The sequence below is a fragment of the Neocloeon triangulifer genome, unplaced genomic scaffold (assembly GCF_031216515.1).
Source record: "Neocloeon triangulifer isolate White Clay Creek 2 clone unplaced genomic scaffold, ASM3121651v1 ptg000003l, whole genome shotgun sequence".
Classification (NCBI taxonomy): domain Eukaryota; kingdom Metazoa; phylum Arthropoda; class Insecta; order Ephemeroptera; family Baetidae; genus Neocloeon; species Neocloeon triangulifer.
Window position 1 is genome coordinate 4,723,031 of NW_026775546.1, and position 21,907 is coordinate 4,744,937.

At 35.3% G+C, this 21,907-nt stretch overlaps 5 protein-coding genes across 6 annotated transcripts; 2 read left to right on the top strand and 3 right to left on the bottom strand.

Annotated features, from left to right (window-relative positions):
• Positions 1-400: 400 nt before the first annotated feature.
• LOC132192799 (Krueppel-like factor 6) lies at positions 401-6,722 on the top strand. The gene is made up of 4 exons (XM_059612933.1): positions 401-665; positions 1,843-2,046; positions 2,221-2,617; positions 5,864-6,722. Exons 1-4 carry the CDS (start codon positions 659-661, stop codon positions 6,201-6,203), a joined length of 948 nt encoding a protein of 315 aa, XP_059468916.1. The 5' UTR covers positions 401-658; the 3' UTR covers positions 6,204-6,722.
• LOC132192794 (nucleolar and coiled-body phosphoprotein 1-like) lies at positions 2,746-5,072 on the bottom strand. The gene is made up of 3 exons (XM_059612924.1): positions 4,962-5,072; positions 4,733-4,853; positions 2,746-4,626 (listed from the first exon to the last, which is right to left on the bottom strand). The coding sequence occupies exons 1-3, from the start codon at positions 4,968-4,970 to the stop codon at positions 2,855-2,857; spliced, it is 1,902 nt and encodes a 633-aa protein (XP_059468907.1). The 5' UTR covers positions 4,971-5,072; the 3' UTR covers positions 2,746-2,854.
• Positions 6,709-8,115, bottom strand: LOC132192800 (uncharacterized). Its single transcript, XM_059612934.1, has 2 exons — positions 7,997-8,115; positions 6,709-7,374 (listed from the first exon to the last, which is right to left on the bottom strand). Exons 1-2 carry the CDS (start codon positions 8,015-8,017, stop codon positions 6,784-6,786), a joined length of 612 nt encoding a protein of 203 aa, XP_059468917.1. The 5' UTR covers positions 8,018-8,115; the 3' UTR covers positions 6,709-6,783.
• Positions 8,116-10,115: 2,000 nt separating this feature from the next.
• On the top strand, positions 10,116-21,706 carry LOC132192405 (fibrillin-1-like). Its single transcript, XM_059612361.1, has 22 exons — positions 10,116-10,180; positions 11,824-11,974; positions 16,836-16,923; positions 17,028-17,258; positions 17,322-17,461; positions 17,519-17,628; positions 17,818-17,958; positions 18,023-18,127; positions 18,186-18,335; positions 18,477-18,626; positions 18,677-18,913; positions 18,974-19,105; positions 19,161-19,301; positions 19,355-19,549; positions 19,603-19,737; positions 19,793-19,959; positions 20,011-20,113; positions 20,167-20,278; positions 20,332-20,471; positions 20,541-20,670; positions 21,125-21,392; positions 21,453-21,706. Exons 1-22 carry the CDS (start codon positions 10,117-10,119, stop codon positions 21,591-21,593), a joined length of 3,231 nt encoding a protein of 1,076 aa, XP_059468344.1. The 5' UTR covers position 10,116; the 3' UTR covers positions 21,594-21,706.
• LOC132192615 (uncharacterized) lies at positions 12,069-16,597 on the bottom strand. Of its 2 annotated transcripts, none has more exons than XM_059612654.1 (26): positions 16,456-16,597; positions 16,364-16,397; positions 16,150-16,304; positions 15,962-16,085; positions 15,799-15,896; positions 15,665-15,739; positions 15,555-15,590; positions 15,460-15,493; positions 15,342-15,406; positions 15,178-15,280; positions 14,892-15,121; positions 14,713-14,784; positions 14,609-14,657; positions 14,468-14,544; positions 14,310-14,406; positions 14,149-14,254; positions 13,963-14,077; positions 13,840-13,912; positions 13,703-13,788; positions 13,521-13,641; positions 13,356-13,465; positions 13,223-13,294; positions 13,139-13,172; positions 12,984-13,075; positions 12,583-12,685; positions 12,069-12,527 (listed from the first exon to the last, which is right to left on the bottom strand). In XM_059612654.1, the coding sequence occupies exons 1-26, from the start codon at positions 16,504-16,506 to the stop codon at positions 12,304-12,306; spliced, it is 2,436 nt and encodes an 811-aa protein (XP_059468637.1). In that variant the 5' UTR covers positions 16,507-16,597; the 3' UTR covers positions 12,069-12,303. The 2 variants fall into 2 exon arrangements, with proteins under 2 accessions (XP_059468637.1, XP_059468636.1); XM_059612653.1 differs by having other exon boundaries at positions 15,665-15,742.
• Positions 21,707-21,907: the final 201 nt, after the last annotated feature.

The following is a 21,907-nucleotide window of genomic DNA, read 5'->3' on the forward strand; positions in this document are numbered from 1 at the left end:
TGTCATTCGTATTTGTAATTATTATATTGTTGTCCACCTGTTACAAATACATTATTAAATTTACATTCAATGTAAAATGAAAAATGAAATTATTTAGATATATTTGAATGTAATTATTTTTTATCTGTTAATCTTTAGTATAATCATTCACATTACATTATTAAAATTTAATTGCGTTACTGTAAGTGTGGCGTGCAAGTTCTTCTTATTTGAAAAAGCAGTTGGGCTAAAAAACTACATAAGGAAAATGATACGAGTTCAATTAATTAATCAGCGTCAACGGCCAGATGGCATTTTGGTTCTCGGTCGTATATAATTAAGTAGTACAGAGTTATGAATTTGTATTTAGAAAAAAACCCAGCAAGGCAATGTGTTAATTTAATACGCGATTAGCACTTTTGCCGCGAGCACAAGTACTGCAGCGAGTGTGGATTCGGTTGCGGTGGCTGCTGTTTTTTCTCGCGACTGAGCTGCAAGGGTGATAAGGCGCCGAGCAAGCGAGGGACTTATCGGCGTGACCAGCCACAGGAAACGCGCCGTTCCTGGACGGGCTGCCGATGATCAGTCAGAAAATGCTGACACTCTCGCTGTGACCACCGCACGACGCGAGACGCACTTACCCTCTACAGAGCAGCTTCGACATCCAACCCCACACAATATGGCAGGTGAGTGTCTTATAAAAAAATTGACATGTTCGAAATTTGCTCAAGTACATTTTCATCAATTGGGCATCAATTTAATTTTTTTTTACTTTTTTTGTCATATATTGGGAGATAATTCACATTATAAGGGATTTGTTGGCACTAACTGTTTTGCATATGAATATCCCCCATTATTTATTTTTATGAACAAATAATATGACCTAGACAAAATAATTAAAGTAAATAAATAAATATTACCGGCGTTTTCCTTTAACGTTCTGCACTTTTTTTGGAATGAATTTAATACTTTATTAGTATATTTTATTTTAAATACGTCTTTCTTTTTTAATATTCCCTCAATTGAACCAACTAGATCCATAAAAGAAGTACAATTAGATGTTTGCTAATTATATTAAAAAAATTGGGAGATGTTTTATATGTTTTTAAATTACCTGTATATTATGAAAAGCTTGTTTAGAAATCGCAATTTTTGTAAAAGGTGGATATCGAGGTGTTTTTTTTTTTTTTTTTTTTTTTATGATAAATTGGAAAGAGCATATCCTTGTTGTTCTTTTACTTTTAAAATTATTTAAACGAAATTGAGCACAGTTCCAATTTTTTTATAATATCCATAATAATTCCAGAAAATTGAAATTGTCCAAAATTTTAATGGAAAAGTGAAAAGTTATTAAAAGCTATTATAACTTAAAATAAGACGTTTGTGTTCTCAAGATTTCACATATCATATTTTTTGCAGCTTGGAAAAACTTAATGCTTTCATAAAAAATTTTCAATTGAAACTTTTTTGGCATTAAAGCCTAGGGTATGGTTATTTTGCATAAATTTTATTTGTTATCAAAGTCATTTATGGTTGCTCTATTTATAATTATATCAGTTTTTCAATAATTTACCAAAATATGTACGTCCCATATTTTCTCTAATAATCATTGAAATATGCAAGAGTAAATTTAATAACAATAAACTACTAACAATAAGATGTATTTTGCTTTTATCTATGATAAAAGTGAATCATTGTACATCCTTCTTGATATCCAACAAGGACAATTGTATAAACTCGCGGGATTTTCCTTTGCGCCCACGATCAACATTTTATCTTTCATTACTTTTCTGTTGAATATGTATTTAAAACGTGTCAATCACAATGTGGTTTGATTTTTTAATGCATGATATCGATTTTCAGGAGAGGATATGGACAAGTTTACAAGTATTTTCTTGTCCGGATTTTTGCCACCTGGTGAGGACGATTTCTTTGTGGCAGATTTACCACCTCCGCTGGATGAATTTTCCAGCCCCGACTACGGAGACAGTCTTTTTGACAGTTCAGACCCTTGTTGGAGCACAACGATGGTGGTTGACACTCAAAATGATTGGTCAAATTTTGGAGGTAATTTAATTATTTTTAAATTTTTTATTTTTATTTATAAGAGAGTTATACGTATATTGTACTTACTTCTCTTTAAATTAAAAAAATTTCACATGGTAAATTGAAAATAGTATCTGAAAAATAAATTCTCAAATTTTTCTTGTAAAGAATCAAAAATTTTAAATTTTCACACAGGATTATTTGGTGAAAGCTTTGCTGACACTTCTGCGACCAGTTCTCTTTCAATGCCTGAGCGAACACTTATGTGCACCGACGACTGCAATGACTATCTCTCCGAGCTCAACACCGCCCTGCAGCTAGTGCCCGCTTCAGACTCCCCGCTGATCGAGCAGCTTGACTCACCCTCGGTAGTGCTGGGGGTGAATCTTGAAGGGTGCATCGACCCACCGGAGGTAGAGAAGGAAGAAGACGAAGTCCCAATACGCAAAGCAATTGTCATCAAAACCAAGCAGAAAAGCGGCGACGAGCCAAGGACTTTTATTTGCCCCTACCCAAAGTGCGGCAAAATATACGCCAAGTCGTCGCACCTCAAATCGCATCTACGCCGACACACTGGAGAAAAGCCATTCAGGTAATGCTATTTTTTTCTGAGAGTCAGGCCAAGACAAAGTCTAATCGGCCTGTGCCCTTTTCTAGTGGTGCAGAAGGCACCACCTAAGTTATTATTTTTGGGTTCAACATTAAAAAAATTCCAAAAAATCCAATCTTTGTCAAATATCATTCTTTATTATAATTATAAAATTTTTGAGTTATCAATATTTTGAAAAATTTCTAGTGATTTTTTCATATTCTCCTAATTCTTTAGCCACTATGCAGACGTACCTGCATTGGCAGACGTACCTGCTTTGGCAGACGTACCTGCATTGTTGTTTTTAGGCACTTTTCGGTTTCCAGGAACTTGCTTAGCTCTGCTGGAGTTAGACGATTTTGAAGGAGAATCTTTCTGTTTGTTAGCCACCTGCTGCTTGGGATCGGTGCTAGAAGAAATTGCTGACTGCGTTTTCGCTTGATTTCCCGTACCACTAGAAGCTGTTTTTGACTGATCCTTGCTTCCAGCAGGTTTATTAGCGCCAGTAGGCCAGGTTTTAGCGTCAGACGACTTTGCTCCATTCTTATCAATCTGTGGCTTGCCTAGAGAGGAGAGAACTGCTTGTTTTGCTTGATTTTCTGCACCACTAGAGGATTTGTTTGGCTGATCCTTTGCCCTAGCAGGCTTACTACCGTCAGTTGGCAATGGTTTAGCATCAGAATTCCCTCCATTTGTATCGACCTGTGGATTACCAAGAACTTCTGGATTTGCTTGATTTCCTTTACCACCAGAAGACTTTTTTGACTGATCTTTTGTTCTAGCAGGCTTACTACCGTCAGCAGACAGTGGCTTAGCATCAGAATTCGCTCCATTTGTATCTCCCTGTGGATTACCAACTTCTGGGTTTGCTTGGTTTCCTGTACCGCCACTAGAAGACTTTTTTGATTGATCCTTCATTCTAGAAGGCTTACTTCCGTCAGCTTGCAATGGTTTAGCATCAGAATTCCCTCCGTTCGTATCTCCTTGTGGATTACCAACTTCTGGATTTGCTTGGTTTCCTGTACCGCCACTTGAAGACTTTTTTGATTGATCCTTCATTCTAGAAGGCTTACTTCCGTCAGCTGGCAACAATTTAGCATCAGAATTCCCTCCGTTCGTAGCTCCCTGTGGATTACCAACTTCTGGATTTGCTTGGTTTCCTGTACCACTGGAAGAAGGTTTCGGCTGGTCCTTTGCTCCAGGCTGCTTATAAGTGTCAATATGCAAAGGTTTCATTTCACCGTTTGATTTTCCATCAGAAGGTTTCTTTGCCGCTGTATCTGTATCTGTCTTGCCTGCAGGAGGAGGCGGAGCATCTGCAGTTTTTAAAACAGCAATCTTGTCAGTAGAGCCAGGGTCAGGTTTCGTAGCAGAAACTTCCTTTGGCTCGGTGTTGACCTTCTCCTCTGTTTTTAATTTCACACTGGTTTCACCTCCAGCAGTTGCTTTCTTTGCATTTGCGTCTTCAGGTTTGTCCTTAGCGGATAAAACTGTTTTATCTGCATTTTTTTCTTGTGCAGCCAACTTAGCCTTTGAGGCGTCATTGCTTGCGATCGGATCAATAGGAGCTCCTGATGGTGAGGCGAGTTGCAGCGGTTTCGTGTCTGATTTAATGTCTTTGGTTATGACTGCCGCCCGCTCTGGCACCTTTTCTTTATCCGAATCTATCTTTTTTTGTGCTGTTGGTTGAACAGCATTTGCGCCATCTGCTGTCTTGCTTGAGTCACTGGGGATTGGAATATTTGTCTTGGGTGGTGTTCCATCTTGTACTGTTCCGGCTGGTTGCATATTTGCCAAGATATTTTTATAATTATCAGGTAAACCAGGCGGTAGATTCATCGACCCTAAGATAGATTTATCCGGGCCAGATACAGATTGCATTCCCATTAAGGCTGCTGCGTCTGGTATCACTAATCCAGTTTTCATTGCCGTATCAAAGGCTGCTTTATCCACTCCATTACTGCTAATTTGATAGCCAGTTGGAATACTTGGAATAGCCTGTGGTGACATTTCTGGAATTCGTTTAGGATTAGGAATTTACTTAAGATCTGCAGGGGCTAAAAATTTTCAGGATTTCTCTGTGTTCTGTTGGGATTTAATCGATTTTATTTAAAGTACCTTTAGTTTGTTCGACAACTTTTGGAACTGACATCCGCGTTTGCAAATTTGTCGACTCGACTGGAGCAGCGCGAGCGTTAAATGTTATTGCCAAAAAGGCAATGCCGATGGAAAAAATAACCTAAAAATTTTTCATAGTCAATTTTACAAACAAGACATTTAAGTTAATAGCTTATATTATAAAATTTTAACATTCATTTTCAAATTTTTTGTCGAAAATTCATTCTACCTTAATCATGGTCTTCAGTTGTTCAGAGTAGAACCCAAACTGATGAAATAGTTTTTGGTTTTTTAATTTTATGCTACTTTGCGTTAGATATTGCGTTTGCGAACGTTTAACATCCTGTTTGGAATCTGCACCAGATTCGTCCTTGGAAAGTCACGTCAAACGATTTCCAGGACTTCAATTTGCGTCGTCATCATTTTTTGAAAATAATTTTTCTTTTTCATATCGTTCTACCAACGACTCATTAAAATTGAAAAACGGAAATAATAACTGATGAACTAGAAATCGAGTATCCTTGGAAACCAAAACATCCGTTCAGATGATTTTGCTGTTGCAAAATAAAATTTTCAATATTCGTTCGAAATGAAAAATTGAAAAATTTACCAACTTTTGAAATATTTAAAATAATTTATATTGATATCTCTCTAAACTAGGATTTATGAAAAAATGTTTTTTAAATTATTTTCTCTAATATAATTTTTAAATTACAAAAAAAATTATTTTCTAAAATTCAGTATCAGGATCAAATATTATAAAAAAAAAAATTGCAGCAATTTTTTTATCAATTTTATTATAAATATCATTCCTGGTGTGTAAATAATCCTCAGCGAACATTGGAGAAATTGGTTCATTTCAATGTTGGATAATTTAAAATAAATAATAAATTGGTAATAATTATTATACAAATATTGTGTCGATGATATTTTTAGTGGGTAAAATTTCCTTGAAATAAAAGTTTTCTAACTTTTACAGCTTTAAAATTATACTATCTCTAAAACAAATATTAAAAATTAGCTAAAAAAAAATTAAATTTTCCTCGCTTTTGTGTTTTTCGTTTTAGTTATTTTACTTATTTAGCTTGTGTAGAAAGTATTGCTGATATTTGATTTTATTTTGCAAAACAGGTGCACGTGGCCAAACTGCGCGTGGCGTTTCAGCCGTTCCGACGAGCTAGCGCGTCATCGGCGCTCCCACAACGGCCACAAGCCATACGAGTGTCTCCTGTGCGAAAAGCGTTTTGCCCGATCTGACCACCTGACCAAGCACATCAGGGTGCACCTGCGCCAGGGCTGCTTCTGCCTGGGCTGCGATCTGACCGCCTTGCAGAACGGAATCCGCACGCGGCTTCCCGCGCCTGTGGGAACGAGAAGGGGCCGGCCCCCGATCTACCATAGACTGCCTCAGTACTGCAATAATGCCGACTGCACTAACAAGTTCAGGGCCAGGGCCGCCCAGAAGTCGTGAACTTGTCACAACTTCAAATTTGAACCGAATGAGCAATTAATTTTTCCCTATTTTTAAGTGGACTCTTTAAGATTTTCTCTCCAAAGCAGCAGTTTTGGGCAGCTCTAAAACTTTTGACAATGAATTTTTGTTCCCGGTATTATTCAATTCTTAATATGTGTGCTTCGTCACTGGCTTTCTATTTGCGGCTATTATACCTTATTATATGCAGCATAAAAATCGGTTTCTTCCCATTTTGGAATTTAATCATTGGAATTTAAGGTCTAGGCAGCGTTTTATGTTCCAAGAGCAAGATGAAAACTAGCTTGCGTTGAAAATGCATGTATGAAAATAAAAACACTAATGAAAGACGAGTCGCCACTTTTTGATCTCAAGCTTTGATAAATCAATGTTTAATGCTAAATAGAGTGCCATTTTTCTTGTTTATGTGTTCTGAAATATGCACATTTTTGCTTTCGTTGTAAATAGGAATTAAGTATGAACCATTTAATAAATGCTGACAAAAACAACAAAAGTTTATTTTCAAGCATCTGAAATTTTTATTGCGTTCTGCAAAACAACATCGAAAAGCCTTCAAGGTTTATCCAGATGGATTATTGCTCTTGTTAACGTGTTTTTTGTTTGCTTGAGACTTGATATTTTTACCATTGGCGTTTTTTGTGTTTGAAGCTGAGTTCTTGACGTTGGCTGCTTTTTGCTTTTTGTTTAATTTTACCGTTTGAGGCGCAGAAGCTTTGACAGTATCACCGGCAGGCCCAACACCTGAAGGAACACCGCTACCAGCGCTACCTCCGCCGACAACAGCGTCAGAAGGAGATCCATTTGTACCTGTTGGATCTTGGTTGCTTGGGAGGTTGTCCCAGGGAGCGCCACCTGAACCTCCCATTGGAGGAGGTGGAGGTCGAGGTCCTCTTTGTCTGCGCTGACCTTGTCGTTGACCCTCGCCGCTTCCACTGTTGCTTCCACCGCCGCTTCCACCGCCGTCGCTGCCACCACCTGGTTGGTCACCTGGTCCGGAAAATCCTGATTCCTCGTCAGTTCCAGCGCCAGCAGTATCACCTCCAGCTCCTCCGGGAGGCCCTTGTTGAACATTGGCGGCGTGTCCTCTCTTTTTCTGTTTATTAGGTGCTGCGGCTGCATTGGCGAGCAGAGCGCAAACGACCAGTAAAAGCTAGCCAAAAGAATATTGATACATACTGAGAAATCTTTACGTACTTGAAATATTTCTAGTTAATTTTTCGTTCATAATGTTTATGGGTTTTAATATTATTCAAAAAATTAATAAATTTAAATTCCCTTTTTTTATTCATGCTGAATTAAATTTTTTATTACATTATGTATAATAAAATGAAAGAAAAGCTAGTAGTTGCGGACCTAGTATATCCAGATTTAATTCAAGTGGACAAATGTTACACTTTTAGTTTATTTTCAAATGAAATTTATTCTTGATCTACCCACATTTCGTTATCAGAAATATAGATTAACATAAAAAGTTAATAAATCTTATAAAAGTGAGAGGAAAAAACTAATTCTATGGATGGAAATTAATCAATGCATTGAGAAAGCTTTAAAAATTAAAGGGGAATAAATTTTTTTTCTAGGATATGAAAAAAATGGAAAAATTTGAAAATTATTTAATTTTAAAACTATGAATAAAATTAACTCTGAGCAGCGCTTGGAAATGATTTATATTTTTGAAGTTTTAAAAAACGACTTTATAAGCTAATTATTAAATAGTTTTTACAATTATGTGATTGAAAAATATTTTACAACCACTAATGCTAATAACTCACTGTGGACTTCAGCTTCATCATTGTCAGGCTGCAATTCACGCTCGATTCGTGAAGTAGAGTGGCCCTTATATATACTTTACCCCAGCGGATGGTTCGCCAAACTTCCTGTCCACTGCAAAAGTTGGTGCAATTTCCTTCATATTGATTGCTATCCGCAGCTGGGAAAGCTAGGCGGGCCAATGAAAAAGCCTTGCACTTCCTGAATAACAACGTAGTTAATTCAACAGAAGTTGTGCACGATTGTTTGAATCGGTTTGAATAACGTCAAAAATAATTAATACAAATTGAAAATACTTAAATTCACAGTGTTAAAATCAAGCTCCAGCATATTAGACTCTGCTTTGTGAAATAGATTTTCAAACACAAATTAGGGAAAGCAAAATATTTCAAAAAAATTTGTAATCGTCCATTATTTCTTTTGCAACTAGAAAAAAATATTATTTCATTAAAGTTTTGAATTCATTTTGACGTTTTTTCGTCCTTCTATTTATAAGGAATAGATAGATCAAATTGGTTTTTGAAATCAAGTTTTCAATTAGAAAATTGAACTTCTAAATTTTTCCAAACTAATTTACTAAACATTTTCAGCATATAGAACTACTTGTAAATTATTCTTTTTTGTAATTTAATTTATTCTACTTTTAGGTAGCAAAATAAAATATATCCAACGCCTTATGCAAATAAATTTATTTGTTTTATGATGTGTTTATTAATTTTCATCCAAAAATTAAACATATGTCCCTCTATTATTGTTTTTTATTTGTCCACATTGTTACAAATACTTACATTCAATTTTTGAAAAACAATTATTTAAGAAAAAGAGATTGTTGGACAAAAAGGCATCATCACTAGCAAAAATTTTGCTAAAACTTCCGAGATCAAAAAGACCTCTCATCATCTACATTTTTCCAATGATTTCACCTGCGTTAAAGTTTCTCAATTTTTGAACTCGCAAAACATTTGCACGCGCAGGCCATTCACGTGGCGTTCGTTTCAGCCGCTTCCAACAAGAGTTTCCATCGCGCTTGTGCGTCAGAGCCAAACGAAGGCCACAAACACAAACCACACGTACTTGTGTGCCTGCTGCGAAAACTACAGTTTTCGATGGGTGCTTTTAAAAGAGTTTTTCCCAAAATGTAGAATATAAACAACAATAAATGTTCAAGAAATACTATAGCCAAAATACATAAATGAACCTGAAATCTGATACTTATGTGTGCTTTAGTACATTCAAATATTGGTTTTTATATAATATTGACAAAAATGGCCATGATATAGAATGATAAATTGGATTTTATTTATTTTATCTATAGCCTGGTATTATTTCAAATTATATATATTGTAAAGAAAGTTTAATAATTTTTTTATTTTTGGCTATTCCCAAGTTTTCCTATGTTATTTTGCTTTTTAATAAATTGGAAAAATTCGCTCTTCGAAAAATAGAGCAACCCTGATGTTCGTCAGCGGATGTTTCAAAACATCCTGCGCACTCCAAACTTTGTGGAAATTTTCATTTGCATTGATATGTGTTTGTGTCTATGGCGCAGTTGTGAATATGTGACGGCCGATGAAAAGCCTTGCATTGACTGAATAAAAAACATTTTTATTTGAAATTTTTAAAGCTGATAGACGTAAAAGATATTAAAATTTTTCAAATAATGCAATTCCTTGTCATAAATCTCGACAAAATGTTTGATATGGTTTACCATAGACTTAATATTTTATTAAATTAAAAATTAAATGTTTGCATTTGAAAAAAGATAATTCCTGAAAATCAGAAAACATAATAATTTTTAATTCAAAAAAGAAAATAATGCCCAAAGAACTACTTTGCACTTTCAGGGGTTGAATGCAATACAGCCTTTTTGAATTAAGAATGTCAGGGGAGTGTTTCCTTTCTTAGATTAAAATAATAATTTTTAATCTCTTACTCGTTGAGTGTTAAAATCAATAATTTGAAGAAAGGGCCGCAAAAACAGTTTTTACTTCTTTTCTATCTGCTCCAGTCTTTGTTTGTCTGGGGGATGGATACTGATTACGACTTCCCCTCCCCTGAGAAACCAAACTCGAACTAAACACAAGAGCTCCTTCTTTCCCTTCATTCATTTGAGCTCTGCGAGATGCTGCGTGCGCTAAGTGCCTTCGTCCTGCTTGTCTATTCTCTGGAAACCTCCAGGGCGGCAGGTAATTTGTCATTTTTTTTTTAAATATCACAGTCAAAGCACATCAGGCTGGATGATTGATTCGAGTTTAAAAATCTTTTCCTTCTCGATAGATGACTTTTGAAACTCTAAGCGAAAACACACCCAACACACTTTGGATTGTATTACATTTTGATTTCTGTTAACTTTCCCTGCTTCCGCGTGGGAAAACAGCCCACACGCATTTTCACCATTACAAATTGCAGACGTATTTGTTAATTCATTGAAACACGTTGATTTTTCCTTATTTAAAAAAAAAAAATGTCTAACCGGTAAATTATTCTAAAGTTCAATTGGAGCTTCTGTAAAATTATTTTCTTATTAACATTATATAATAATTTCCTTGAAGATATTGCAATAAAATGCCCATCTGTTTTCTGCACGCGTCCTCTCGAAATTTATCCTTGCACCTCTGTTAACCCTTGACGTCACCGCGCTTTCATTGCCTCCAATTTACCCAACGCAGACGGCGCGTTAATCTACATTAATTACGTCGAAGCAACAAAAGATGCTCTCGGCTAGATAATTCTAGACCAGAAGCATTATATGGAAACAAATTTATTTGCCAATTCATTCAATTTGTGTAGATTCGTTATTTTAAAAGCTTTTCCTTGTGTCTGAATTATTTCATTCATGTTTTCCTTGTTGGGTCTGTTATGCAAAAAAGTTTGTCAATATGTTTAAAATTTAACGAAAATTTCATGGTATTGCTGAGATAAAAGGAAAAGTCCTTGTCAGGTGTTTAGTTGAAATTTGCGGAAGCTTTTAATCATGAATTTTTTAAATGTTCTTAATTCTAAACCATATAACAGTAATGCTTATGTTTAGGTTTTCAATTAGTATTTCAAAACAATTAACCTTACTTTTAATTAATGTTTAGTTAAACAAAGCAGAAATCAAAAATCAAACTGCCTCTTTTATTTTTAATATCTTGAGTAAAAGTATGTCTTATTTTAGTTATTTAAATTAATTTTTCAAAAATATTCTGAGACATTCACTAGAGATATCTTCCCCGGCTAGATATACTTATAAAGTGATTAGCCCAGGAAGTCATTTCTAGTGAATGTCCCCCATTATTATTTGATTAATTTTAATTATATTTTTCAAGATTTTGCCAAATTTTAATTTTAATTAAAAATTTTTAATTTATTTTAACTTTGAAAATTCAAATAAATACATTTGCCCCGCAAGGTTTGAGGACAGTTCAGAAACTTGTGTTACGGGAGGTTTGCTTGCAGTACCGCAAGACGCTGTGTTTTGTTTACAAAGAAAACAAAGCGTCCGTTCTTTTTCCCTCACTTTAAAGAAAATAAGAGATGCATCCTTGTTTGCAGGTGGCTGTGCAGCTCTCATTTTATCTCATTTAAAAAGCTGACAAGGGTGCGTTTTTCTTATCGTGCCTATCAAAACAAAAACAAAAACGACTAACATCCTTTTCATATTTCACAAGAAAATATACACCAGGATGCATTTTAGACAAATCACGAAGAATTATTAAAATTGTCTTAATCATATTGTTTCGTTTATTATTATAGTTTTAATTCAGGTGCGCTGCAGTTAATTTTGTTATGCTTAAGCAATAAATCAATTCCTAATAAATTTAATTTTTTTTTCTGTATTGGTCAGTTGGGGATTTGGAGACCACGCTGAGGCACTGCTGCAATTTGGGCCGGCAGGAGTCACGTTGCTCCAACATCGTGGCGCCGAAGGATGTCCCGCAGGAGCACCTCAGCATGTGCCTGACGGCCATTGAGATTTGCTGCGTCGAGGCAGACAGGTAGGAATTTTCAACATTTAAATCACTCTAAAGTAATTTTATTCAAAGGAATAAAAAATAAATACACACTCCTCTTTAATGCAAATTTCCGCGGTCTTCAAATCTTCACTTTTATGTTTGTCAAAGTCAAACAACTGATACTAGCACTAAAGGATGTTTTATGTTTCTAGATACACAGCTACAATATTTTGAAAAAATTTAAATTTTTCTTTGAGAAAAAAAGCTCTGCTATCATACATGTATGAAAAATTCCACTGAGGCTCAAAATTCCAAATTTTTAAACAAATCTTAGAAAGTATTTAACGCATACTTTTTTTCTACTTGAACTCTCAAGACGTCTCACAAATAAAATTCTTGATGGAATTCACGCCGGCCGACAAATTTGCGTTTGCGAAAGAAAAATAAACGACAAATTGGCTTGTATCGTTCGACATATTGTTTGCGCCTAAGTTGAAGTCAAAGGGAGCGTTTGAGTAGCACCACACCGGTTTTTGCAAATTGCCCATTCGAGAAGCGCCAACTGCGAACCGCTGGTCCACACCTAACTTATCAGCTGCAAGTGAGAAATTTAAGCTTTTCAATCTCAAACAACAAGCATGAGATTTAACTGATTTTGTTGTCAATCATGCAGGTGTATTTTCTTCTGTTGTCGACTGTCGCCAATCGTAATCCAAATGAGCAACATGTTTGGAGTGCGGTTTTCAGAGGAACCTAGCAAAAATATTAATTATTAAGATGCTTTTTTTAAATCTATTGTACATTCTTTTCAATTAAAAATTTAATAATATTAAAAAAAATGAAGTGTTTTTAATTATATGATAATTTAACACTGCGAAGAAAATAAATGGCATAAATTTCTTTGTATTTTCTATTGTTAAGAAAAAAATTTCCACGCCTTTAGCGTTTTATTATTATTATTATTAAATCAATCAATATTGTAAAGAAAAATTAGAAGAATAAAAAAATCGCATTTTAAGCAGCGCAGATGAAATTATGAATTATAATTTACGTCATATGAGGTTTGAAGGGCAAGAAATGTATTCATGCAAGCAGGAGTGATCTGTCCTTTGATTTCTGAAGGAATTTCAAACGTAGAGAAATCTGAAAATTAATTACCCGAAGTTTAAAATTATCTAGTTTTAATTTCAAACATTTCAATCTTACTACTTGCGGCCAGGAACAGCATTTGTCGCGTTTTCTAAATTTTCAAATTTTCATTTCGATGAAATGCGATATTTATTTTTTCACGTTTATTTCACATGAGTAGTCCACCGGACAAGCGGACTGCGATAGCATGGGCGGAAACAAAAATGGGGTCTCCTGAAAATGGGTGAAACGTGCTGAAATAATTTCAAAACAACACATATTTTTTTGTACGAACGACATTGGCCGATTTTTCCACGCGATCCCTGAGCAAGTTAATCATTTCTGATGCCTTTTCTCTGCCACACTTGAGCAAACTTCCCGCTCTCTCGCACGGCTCAAAGTTTTCTAGAAAAGTAAAAAAATCGACTTAAAGCCTATTAGTTGTAAAATAAATTCTTACTAGTCAAATTTAAGCAAAAGTTAACAGCGTAGTACATATCCTTCAATTTAGTTTCATTTCCTTGAGATAATTCAAAGAGTATACTGAAGATAGCTTCCTCGACCAGTTTTCCATTTTCAAACTTTTACGTCCGCTTATTATTAAAAAAAAAAAAAAATATTTCCAATGATTTGAATTCTAACCACTCCAGATTCCTCTGCAAAGCACCAAATAAAGCAATTTTCCTTTTGATTGAGTGGCCCAACCTCAAGAGTCCTTCGAACGTCGGCTATAGGAAATGAAATAAATAAAATTTATTTTAGAAAATTTTATTCCTAACGCATTGCTAGTCCATATAAAGTAGCACAATCCTGTCTTGATTCAGCTCCTAACGAAGGTGTTGGCAAACGGCCCTGGGTTTTAAATTAATTTAATGACATTTAATTATAAACATTTAACCAACTTCGCAGATGTATCGAAATTTAGAATCGCACGAATCTTTGCTAAGTGCCACGTTTGCATCCAAGGATACGCAATTTGGAGATTTTCCAGAGACATTCATCTGTGTAGAAGACCACCTATATTTTACAATTTTGATAAAATTATGCAGCTCCATACATTGCAAACGAATTAAAAAAATTTCACCAACCTGGCCTCTGCACCGAGTAGCTTATTTGTAGTGCAAAAAGCAAAATTGCCTTCACATTCCATATCGGTGCCGGATGTCCAAAACTTACCACTTGTCACATTCGCACCTTAATCGCATCCAGTTATTTTGTTAATAAATAGATTTTTTTTTTGTCAATTAACCTGTTAGTGCTTTTTTGACACTCTCGTACAAATAGCTTTGTTGGAGACTAATCTGCTTGAGTCCTATTGAGCAGCAAGCGGCGGCCGCCTCTTGATACTAAATCATTTTGTAAAAATTGATAATCCTTTTTTTCGATAAAATAATATTTTCGAATTACAGTCCGTAAATCACTTTCATTGCTGACCATGTAAGTTCTGGAACCCACATTGGTCCAAATTCCGTGTTTTGCTGGTTCTGTATTTTAATTTTTGATGGAATACAATTATTTTGAAATCGATGATTTACAAAAATTAGTTACCACTCAAGTACATAGTTGCATCATCCAACATTGCTTTAAAATAGGTTGGCTGTACAAAATAAAATTATTTCTTTAGAACGTTTAGGGATTTATAATTAACCAACATCTTTTGAACAGTTGGCTCTTGGGCAAATTGGTGTTGCACATTTAATGTTAGGCTTTGGAGTTGTTGAACCCTGAAATTAATTTGCAATCATAATATTTTACAGTACATAAAATATATTGATAATTATATTTAAAAAAAAAAAAAGTATTTGTTGGATTTAAAACTAAACTTTCCTACCTGGCAAGCAAAAGCTTTCAACATTGTGCACTCTTTTGTCAGCAATAAAGCTTGATTTGCCACAGTCGAGATCTCCATTTGCAGGCAACTTTCAGTTCCGTTGGCTTTACTTTTATCAAGCCAAAGTTCGGATGAAATCTCCTGGTTGTTGCTGCACCAGCGGAAAGTTTTGTCCATGGTGCTTTTCTGGCTAAAAAGCCAATAGTATTTGTTGTATTTCCAACTACCACCTTAAGAATCGAAAATTAAAACTTGTTAATAATTAAAATGTAGCTATATAAGTTACTTTGGATATATTTATTAAAGCATTCCAGTTCGTCTTTGTTTTCGAATGCAATCGGCTTCATTCCGAGGCTGCAGCACTTGTTTACGTTTTCCTCCCAGTTCACCTAATGTAATTTTCAAATTAATTATGTAAAGAAATATTAGAATAGAGGTGAAGTAGCTAACCAACGATTTTCCAAATACAAACAGTTTGCCACAAGTGGTGACCCAAAATCCATGATATGACGAATCTTAATATTGAATGAGTATAAAAAAACTTCCTAGAGCTGAATTTTTTGTATACCTTGAACAGTCCCGTCAGAATTAAACAATGAACTCTGAAAAAATTAACAAAATTTTTTGAAATACTTTGAAAAAAATTAGTTTTGTAAGAAATACATCTTTGTTGCATGAAGGTTGGCATACCGCAGGAAGCTTTTGATGGAGTAAGTAAATTTAAAAAAAAAAAATTAATTGGGTGTTGATTTTGAATTTATAGTAGAAATTACAGTTGAAACAACTGTTGAGGTACTTGTAGGGTTGATCATTATTGGATTTGTGCCTATAGGAAGCTCAGGAGAAGCCTGCTTAATATGTTTCTCTGAATTGAAATTATTATTATTATTATTTTTTTTTTTTTTACTGAATTTTGTGTGTTTTCTGAAACTGGAGGTGGTTCCATAGTTGTAGAATCTACACTCTCATCTTTTTGAGTTGATGCCTCGGCATCAGGTGAAGTGTCTTTAAATATTTATAAATATATAGTTTAAAATTGCAAACTCTACAATCGTTGATTTAATTTTTACCTCCTGGTAGTTCCCCTTCAGAAACGATTGCAGCCGTAGTTTCACCACCCTCAGCCTCATTTGGTGATGCGTTTTCATGTGTCGGATTTTCAATCATTGTATCTTTAGTACTACTTTCATCTTCCTTCAATAAGACACATTAATAAAAAAAAGTTTAAGATTGAATTTTAAAGTAATAATATTCAAACTTCGTCAATCATTGTTGTTGATAAGTGCCTGATTGTAGACCTCATAGAAACGTTTTTTCTTCCTGAAGGAATTGTACATGACGAAGTTCCGCAGCACTTAATTACCATGTTTCGACTTTTCGATAAACGCTTAAGGCCTCTTTTTCTTGCATTTACTTTATAACATCATATTTTATCAACATATTCAAACATTTAAATTACGTATTATATATACTTCTTTTCTTATGTCTGTTGCACAGAAACTCGTCCTTTTTATGCAAAAATAAATTAAAATTTAACAAGTAATTTGTAGAAAAATTATCGTACACACAAGAGTAGCAGCAACAGAAGAAATAAGAAGTGCCTTGCCAAAATCATCGTGTCAGCGCAGTTGATTCTGAATGAAATTTTTATCTCAAATACAACATGCCTTCATGGTGTGTGTAACTTGACTGCGTCAGGCGCTAGATTGATTTATTGGTAAAAAACGATTGAGTGGAAAAGCCGAGTCGCTGTTTTGACATTCTCTCATTTGGCACGTATGCAGCTTCCTGCCTGTAGTTAAATAACAATAAAAACATAAAACCCATAAATATGCCCAATTTTACCTGAAATAATTCATGAATCCCTTAATCAGCAAAAATAACTTTCCATAATTTATTTTATAGTAATAATTGAATATATTTTAAACTATTAATATCTTTCAGAGCAAAAGAGTGCAGTTTAGGTCAGGAAGACGCCAAGGCCAAACAGGACTGCATCATTTTACCAGGAACGACCGGCAGATATCGAAGGGTAAATATTTTTCTGCCACACATATTTATTTGAAAATAGGTCGCAATATTTCAAAATGTCTCTAATTAAAATTCGACCCATTTTTATTTCTAACTTATTTTTAGGATTGCTGCAGTGCGTGCAAATTAGGGATGATCGTTTCATCCATGGGGATGACATGTGCAAGTCAGGAGTTCCTCTTTGGATCGCCGTGGAACGTGGCTTACATGACCTGCTGCTCAGGGATTCCTTATACTGGCAGGGCAGTGCACGAGCCTCCTCGAAGTCCATTACTTTCGAATGTCGGTGGAAATTTTCCCACTCAAAACCATTTGGATGACAGCGAAGAGGCTGATGGAAAGTTATTTTTTTAATAAAAAAGGATTTAAATAAAATATAATTAATTTGATAAACTAATAGATCTCTGTGACCAATTTCCTGGCCAACTTTGCCAAGATATCTGCATTCCGACCGAAGGCTCTTATGTTTGCGCCTGCAAAACAGGTTTTACTTTGGACGCAGATGGAAAATCGTGCACAATTTTGCCTCAAAACGACAGGTTTTTTAAAAGAAAATTATTAATAAACGGAAAAAATAGTCTTTTTGTTCTAAATAGGTGTCGGTCAAACAACCCTTGCAGCCAGAAATGCGTTGATACGGGCGTTTCAATTGCGTGCTCTTGCCTTCCTGGTTACGTGCTTGCCCCTGATAAGAAAAATTGCCAAGGTAAATTCCAAAAATGTCCTCAATCATTTTAAGTATTAATTTTGGTTTTAAAATGATCAATTTAAATATTTAATAGGTGGTTAATTAATTTTTTAAGCCACTGAAATAATATGAAGAGCCAAACTAATTTTGAATCTCTGCAAAAATTAGTAATATTAATATGTATATTTTGTTTTTAATTTAATTTAGATATAAATGAGTGCACCTCGGAAGACAACGTTTGCAAACTTGCGGGAATGCAGTGTCGCAACGAAGTAGGCTCATTCGTATGCCTCACTCCCGACGGCTCGGTTATGCAACCGGGAACGCTGCAGAGTCAAGCGGGTCACGGTATGCCAATTAAGCAGGCTCTTTAGCTCTCCTTTTTAAATAATTTTTATTCACTCCCGACTAGACGAGCACATCAAAGAAAGCGTCACTCAGACCTCAGTAGACAATGAGGCCACTACCAAGTGTCCCCCTGGCTATGTCGTCAACCAGACAACTCACTACTGTGATGGTTATAAAATTATTTTTTTAAATGGTTTGTTAAATGCTTAAAATATTTCTCTTTTCAGATTTAAATGAATGTGTGTTGAGTAAAAATATCTGCGGTCTAAATACTACTTGCGTCAACACTGTCGGCTCTTACTTTTGCGAAGATGCACCGCCAGAGGTCGTTTGCAGTCCTGGCCTCAGGTTCAACAGCGAAAGTGGAAAGTGTGAAGGTAGTTTTTTTTAATAATCTTCCTATTACATTATTTACCCATAGTTGGATTTATTCTGGGTTTATTAATAAAATTGGAAGAAAAAAAAATTAACCCAGGATGTATGTAATGATAAAATTAATGAAAAGTGGCGTTTCGTAGATGTGGATGAATGCTTAGAAGAGCTGGATAACTGCAGAGAAAAAAATGAAAAGTGTCTGAACACAATGGGCAGCTACATTTGCCACAGACCCGCATCCAGACGTTGCCCAGCTGGTTTCAAATATGACATTTCTTTGAGACAGTGCTTAGGTTTGTACTGATAAATACAAATCTTTATTTTTTAATTCTCGTGTTCAAAGACGTGGACGAGTGCTCTGAAAAAATTGACAGCTGCAATAGGGAACAGGAGCAGTGTGTGAACACAAATGGTGCCTTTGAGTGCATCACAGATCAGAGGCCATTCACTGCGTGGACACCAGTGACGCCAACCCCTCGTCAAACAATTGTGACTTCGCCTTCTGTGCCGGTTTATTCAGTTCCGGCTCAAAATTGCCAGCAGGGATTTCAGTTCGATGTCAATTTAAGAAGATGTATAGGTAAAATCTTTTATTAAATAATATTTTAACCCGAAAATTAATAATTCAACATTTCCTCAGACATTGACGAATGCTCCGAGAGGAATGCGCCTGTTTGCGATGGAGCTCAAGATTGCGTTAACAGTCCTGGCAGTTATACTTGTGTGTGCAAAAGAGGATTCCAGCAAGACCCCAGTACTTTGGCCTGTGTTGGTAAATATATTTTGAGTTTTTTTATGACCTTTTACATGATTTTGTTTTTAACTAGATATTAACGAATGTCAGCTTGACACACACGACTGCACGGTGGGCCAAAGGTGTGACAACACCATCGGGTCTTACAAGTGTTTCAGGCTGACGAGCTGCGGCACAGGCTACACCTTGAACGCCAATACTGGATCCTGCGAAGGTGATAATACATATTTGTTTGAATTATGTTAATTTAAGTTAAATTTCGTTTAGATGATAATGAGTGTTTGCTGAGAACTGACAACTGTGCCGAGCTTGGACCTCGTTACCAGTGCAGAAACACAGTTGGTTCGTTCAGGTGTGTGCCTAAAATTTGTGAAGGCAAGAAAATTCTTAGCGCCAGTGGCCAATGCGTAGACCAGGCCTGTCCGTCAGGTTTTGAACCTAGCCTTCTTGGAAAATGCGTTGGTAAAATAAGTTAAAATTTCATTTCCCGTAATTTATTTGAAAAATTCAAATAGACATTGACGAGTGCAGACAAAATGCATGCCGTGAAAACGAAAAATGCATCAACACCCAAGGGTCTTACTACTGCACCCGCAAATTGGACTGCGGACCCGGTTTTGAGATGAACGAACACGGCAATCAATGTTTGGGTATGTCTTCAAATGAATTGTATACATTTCTTTTGTTTTACGGGATTGTTTAAAGATATCGATGAATGCGCCAAGGGCACCCATCAGTGCGCGTCAGGTCAGCAGTGTTTCAACAGACAAGGTTCTTATGCATGCCAATGTCCCCCCGGCTATCAGATAAACCAATTCACCAAACAGTGCGTTGATATCGACGAATGCACATCTTTAAGAGGAAACTTTCAGGTACCCACAAAATTTTTAGAAATTATCGTTTTGAAACAAAAGTATTTCTAGCTTTGTTCTGCGAATTCCATTTGCCAAAACACGCCAGGGGCATACAGGTGTAACTGCAAAGAAGGTTTCCGCCATGAAAACGATGATTACAAAGTTTGTCACGGTGAGTGGAAATAATTATTTTCACAATTTAGTGAAATTAAATTTATTTACTAGACATCAATGAGTGTGACAGCGGCCCTGGTTTGTGTCAGCACACTTGTTTGAACAACTGGGGTTCCTTCCGTTGCGCCTGCAACCCAGGTTTTACTTTACAGTCGGACGGAAGGTTAAATTTTTACTGTTTAAAAATTGTGAGTTTAATAATAACTGTCAAAAAAGGTCATGCTTCGATATTGACGAATGCTCCGAGTTTAAAGACAGAAATCTCTGCGTCGGAATTTGTCAAAACACGCCTGGCAGCTACAAATGCCGCTGCCCTGAAGGTTATAAGTTGGGCTCTGATGAACGAACTTGCATTGGTATGTTTTTTGCATTTATATTGCTCAACTTAAATTTGTGTATTTAATAATTTTTTTTATTAATTAAAGACATTGACGAGTGTTCGGCCAATTCGGGTGTTTGCCGTTCAGACCAAGTGTGTCTGAACACAAGAGGGTCATACCAGTGCAACAATGTATACTGCCCTCCAAACTACTCAAGAGAAACGGATCACAAAAAGTGAGTGATTTATTTTTTCCTTATAAGTATATTTCCTCTCTCTCAAAACTGTTCATGGATGGAAGTTGTTTATTCTTAAACCTCTTATTTGATTATTTTACCATTTTAATCATATTTGTATGACTTATCGTTTTTAATTAAAAATATTACGAAGAATTGATTTTCAAGTCAGCTTTTCCTTGTTGCACATTATGAGTCATCAATTAAAAAAATAGCACCAAGAGGAAAAATATATTCTGCATTATAATTGAAAATAAAAAATGTTGAGAAAAAGCAAAAGAGGTAAAAGAAAAATATCAATCAACAGGGACAAAATAATATGAAGAAAAATTGTATGCATTTTAAAATTGTTTTTATTTTTTAATTGAAATATCAGAAATCTTTAGGTCGTCAAAATTTCATATCATAATATGTAATGCATTAATTATATTTACATATTTATTTCTTTTTAAAGCCGGTGCAAGAAAAATTCCTTTTACTGCCGAGATGGCGATGCTGAATGCATGAAGGAGCCTCAAACAATATCAAACAACTATATGACTTTCGTTTCCAACATTGGAATTCCATCTATCGGCTACCTCGACCTGTTCACAATGCGGGGCCCCATGTGGCAGAGCACGGCCGTGCGCTTTGACCTGCAGCTGGCCAACGCCAGGGCACCCCAGCACGTACCCACCGTTACCAAAGACTTTTTTAGAATCCGCAGACAAAGTCACAATCAAGTAATAAATTGTTTTTTTTTATTTCCCGAGAAGATAAATTAATAAAAAAAAATCCCGCAGGCAATTATTTCGATGGTGAGGAGCATTAAAGGACCACAGCAAATCGAATTGCACTTGACCATGGATATTTTGCACAATGGCGTGTTTAGTGGGACAGTGTTGGCCAAACTGTTCATTGTGGTCTCTGAACATGAATTCTAAAGAATTAGATTTTATTCCATCTAAAAATAATAATATTAATCTTGAAATTCGTACACATGTTGTGTTTAATAAAATTTTCTAATCTAATCTAATCTTGAAATTAAAAGAAAAGTTTTCACAATAAAAAAATTCATTTTTTACTTTAAAAGAACAACCTTTTTCACAAATATTTATCAATCATACTTGTTAGTGCAAGTCAGCTACAAAAAACTAATTACTTCACATTTTCCAGCATTTAAAAATTATTATTTTAATTGTATTGCTCAATTATTTTTAGTTTGTAAAATTTCACGATCGAATGTAGATTTATTATG